We start from the raw sequence: 4255 nt of genomic DNA, 5'->3' as shown, positions 1-4255 counted from the left end.
ATATATGTATTTATGTATTTATATTTATATTTATAAGAAGCATATATTGAGTGTCTAAATTTAGTATATGTATTCTATTGTATATGAATATGCAGATGTTCATGTATATATATATATATCGATATATATATTCTTATATTATTATATTATAATATTATTATATTATTTTCTTATTATATTATTATATATTATTATCATATTATTATATATTATTTTATATTTTGTGTATAGATATATATGTTGTGTGTATATAGATGTATATATATATATACACGTCATGTAGAGGTTTTTTTCATATACTCACGTACGAAAATGTTTATAAACATAATTGCATATCAATACAAATTGCTTGTATGTTATTCGTTGTATGTATATATGTATTGTTCTCTTAATACTTAATATGTGATGAATTTCCTATGTTATCCAAACTTACTTTATGGATAGTATTGGTATCTGGTATATATTGCATACTGATACAACGACTAATTTTCCATTCTTAAAGCTTTGGCTATGATACTGCGAGTCAGCTGTTTTTCGCTCTCATACTGTGTAATTTACTCACTACGGTATTATCTGTGCAGAAAGCCTCAAAACCGCTGACAGTCACTGGCGTCTCATCATGCGTCGAAAAAGTCATGATATCCACTTCAGAATTGGCTGCTATCGGTACGAATATCTGCACATAGTGTGGGAATCAATGATCTGCTTAGTATTCGTTTTCTAGACTTGTGATTGGGATTTATTTATTACGATCGCATGAGCTGTATGAGCTATTCCGGAGAAGGTTATATGAAATGACCACTAGCACGGCATTGAGGGTTTACCTCCAACTGATTGAATTGTTGGTTTCTCTATCTGTATCTTTTCGCACTTAATAAATATATTGTTCCATTTGTGACACCCAGGCTGTTGTTATTTTGTTCTACAATAACATTATGAATGTTGCGGAGCTCCCGCGACAGGCATCCAGATGGATACGATTCTACCTTTATTGCGATATGGTAAATGGTCTAAATATTCATTGTCTCACAGGTGTTATCAAGGTCGACAAGGTGACCAAAGGGTTCTATGAGACCATTGAGATATACGAGCCCATCATGGAAGGACTCGTGAAGTATGTGATATTTGAAAATTCTATATTTGGCATTTAATAAGTTCAACGTATTCTATCACGGTTGGCTTGCTTTCTTACAGTAAATTTGCATATTCTTGGCTTTCAATGATTTCAATGAGAATATGGTGTATGTCGCTGTGCTGACTGTTGGTAATATACATTTGGAGAATGCAGAGCCATATTAGGTTCATTCTATCGATTCGAACATGATGAGGATTCTCATCAATTGTTATTTCTGCGCGCAAACCCTTTGTAAATTCTTTGTACTAAACCGATTCAAATGTTGCCTTTGTTATGCATAATGACAGATTGAAAGTTACGCAGCAGCGGCCGACGGTCAAAGTATCAATTCGATTGGCACAAACCGAAACCTCTAATGGACGGCGAAGTGGACAACAGCGGAAAGGGAATGAAGGTGGGGGTAACAAGAGAGCTGATGGGACGAGGGAAAGGGGCGAGGGACCATATAAACGGGTGGAGGGATCGAACATACACCACGAACGGGTAAATCAAAGAAAAGAAGGGACGAATAAGGAAGAGCTACGAAAGGAACAGAGCGGTAGCAAGCCTAAGAGGACCCATAGAAAGAAACCACACGCGGCGAGCGGGGCAAATGGTCCGAATGATCAGAAGGTTGGTGGTGAATCACGTAGGAAAATTTCGGGTGACAACACTACGACGGCGGGAACGGGCAGGCCCAGGAATAAGCCCAGCTCTGCCAATCGGAACAAACACAAGCCCCCGCGAGACAATAGCAACCACCAAAATAATCCGAGTGGGAGTAAGGCGTCAGGAAGAAATGCACATCAAGGGGATATGCAAGCGCCAGTGGTGAATGGGACAGCAGCGGGAAATGGCTGATTACGGGCGCAGTTTCATGTTTAGCTGCCGAGCACATCACATTTGTGACTACTCGGCTTTCAGGACGCTTTAGGACGCAACGAGAATCTTCTACAGTATAGCTGGGAAAGGGCTTTGAAGTTTATTACCTGTGTCATACTCGAGACTTCGAGCGATACACGCTTTTTCATATTGCGCGCAGAGCATATTCAAGGATATCACATGCTCACTCTTGTTCCCTTGTTCTTGTGAAAGGTATCAGTACGCTACTGCCGTTCAGACTAGTAAAGGTTTGGTATGATACTTGCGCTGCAGGTACGATAGGTTTCTGATCCTAAGTCGTGCATTATATTGATATCTATTTCGTACGCATGGCAGAACGCTTCAAAATATCTGACATTACGGGCCATCATAACTGTACTATTCTTGAACCTTCACGCTGCAACCAGATGAGAATGCCAGTGACATATCCACCGCCAGGGTTGTGTGTTGAGTGAGACTGCTTCTGTGATGTTCATCCCGCACACATGACAAACCTGTAACATAATCTCGCCGGCATTGTTATCCGGAGTGATGCGCATTGTTTTTACGTCGCAAATGGGGGACAACTTCCGCGATTCATACTCACATCGGGCCCATTGGTGTAACATTTCTCAGATTCCCAAATCGAGTAGTGAAAGCACGCTAGCGAGGCACTCGTCAGCACGATCGACTGCGGTAATTACACGTTAACCTTCACACCACACGAGTGGCAGAACGCCTGCAAAACATTTGGCATCATGGTTGTGCCGCACATGTAGCAGAAGTGTTGTCGACTTGGTGACTTGCGCTTGTTCGACGATGTGCTATTTGAAATGGGTTCACCGCCGGCCTGCAGATAATAGTTAATGGTCATATAGTGATTTGTGTGAGACGGGATATCAGGCAATCACACGTGGTCAGAGCAGATATGGACCGGCAAACACACATAAACGAAGATACGGCAACTCCGGGTGAGTAGTGGGGGGATGGGTTATACAGCAATATAGCTGCGAACAAAATTAACAACACAATATCACGCCTAATTACAATGCTATGACAAGCGTTTTGAATCGATTCGTAAGAGCGAATATACCTCGTCCATTGCCAAATCAGCGTCGTGGTCTTGCCGCGGTTCCTTGGCGGCCCGTTTGGGTGCTGGAACAACGGTGGAAGGCAAACTGGGGTTGGTTTCCCTGGCATTAGATTTGATATCTAGGCAGGCCGCACCCTGGGCTGATGGCATGTAAGTGAGAGATCCAATGAAAAGTACCTAACCATTAAGTGGTCGCGCAAACTAAGCTTCGATGACACCGACACAGAGTTGCCAAGATTGCAATCAACTTTGACGGTGTGATGCATACCTTTGAGAGCAATCCAGGTGTCAATTAGATCTACAATTTGATTTTCCCCATTCTGAAATAATGAACACGGAATAGCATGTTGTAGTAGGAAAATCAAAGGGTTGTTCTACACTTATGTGTGTTAAATTATGTACTGCATATGCTAAGATTACTGTTGACAAAGAAAAGGTACAGTTTTCAAGGATCAATTTTTATGTTGGTCATCCACTGGTATTTTACTGAGTGCATTTTACGTGCCAGCCTCGCCAATACAGTTTAATGTGTATTTCCTCAACCGATATATGAATCTCAACAGCGTTGAGCTTAGGTACATGCATCAATGCAAGTTTGACCCAACTATAATTGCGGGTGACCATAGACAACCCCCACACCTTCCGGCCATGTGACCACCTTAGGAGTACGTACATACCTCTAGAGCCGCCGATCTTGGTGTGCGGCTGTCCTGGTCGACTAAGCGGATATCTGCACCCCTCTGCAGCAGTATGAGACACATCTCTTGGTGCCCCTGTTTTAACAAGTTGAAAATATAAGCAGATCTATATGGCGACTTGGATTCGCGAGACAACCAGCGATGCCTCTATATAAAAGTCCAACTCGGTGACGATTGTGGATGTGTACGGAAACGTAGAACAAAAGTAATCACATACGGCCGTATCGTCGATTTGTCGCCCACTAGCATAATACCACTAACATTATCAAACGAAGTTCTTAATCTCAGGTATTCGCGACAATAAAATGATTGACAAAATTATGTATCCCAAGTGTTGGCGAACATAACATGAACAGACTAGAACAAATAAATATGTAGATCAATTTTCAACAAATCACTATAGAAACCCAAATGTGTTTCAAAATATATAGAACCAAAACGACAATTATAAATATCAACAGAAAACATCATATATATATATATATATAT

General features: G+C 41.0%; 2 protein-coding genes across 2 annotated transcripts in view; one reads left to right on the top strand and one right to left on the bottom strand.

Moving 5' to 3' along the window:
• Positions 1-935: 935 nt before the first annotated feature.
• On the top strand, positions 936-1975 carry SARC_00261 (hypothetical protein; the record flags this gene model as incomplete). Its single annotated transcript, XM_014306057.1, has 2 exons — positions 936-1114; positions 1423-1975. The coding sequence occupies 2 exons, from the start codon at positions 936-938 to the stop codon at positions 1973-1975; spliced, it is 732 nt and encodes a 243-aa protein (XP_014161532.1).
• The window catches only part of SARC_00260 (hypothetical protein), a 3870-nt gene continuing 1089 nt past the window's right edge, over positions 1475-4255 (bottom strand). Inside the window, exons 2-5 of the mRNA XM_014306056.1 lie at positions 3746-3841; positions 3337-3388; positions 3069-3208; positions 1475-2825 (exon numbers count right to left, since the gene is read on the bottom strand). Of these exons, the coding sequence (XP_014161531.1) occupies positions 2676-2825; positions 3069-3208; positions 3337-3388; positions 3746-3841 (438 nt within the window). The 3' untranslated portion in view covers positions 1475-2675. The remainder of the gene's footprint in view (positions 2826-3068; positions 3209-3336; positions 3389-3745; positions 3842-4255) is intronic.

The sequence above is a fragment of the Sphaeroforma arctica genome (genome assembly GCF_001186125.1).
Source record: "Sphaeroforma arctica JP610 unplaced genomic scaffold supercont1.7, whole genome shotgun sequence".
Taxonomy (NCBI): domain Eukaryota; class Ichthyosporea; order Ichthyophonida; genus Sphaeroforma; species Sphaeroforma arctica.
Note: the sequence above shows the minus strand (reverse complement) of the source record. Positions and strands in the feature narration are given on the sequence as shown.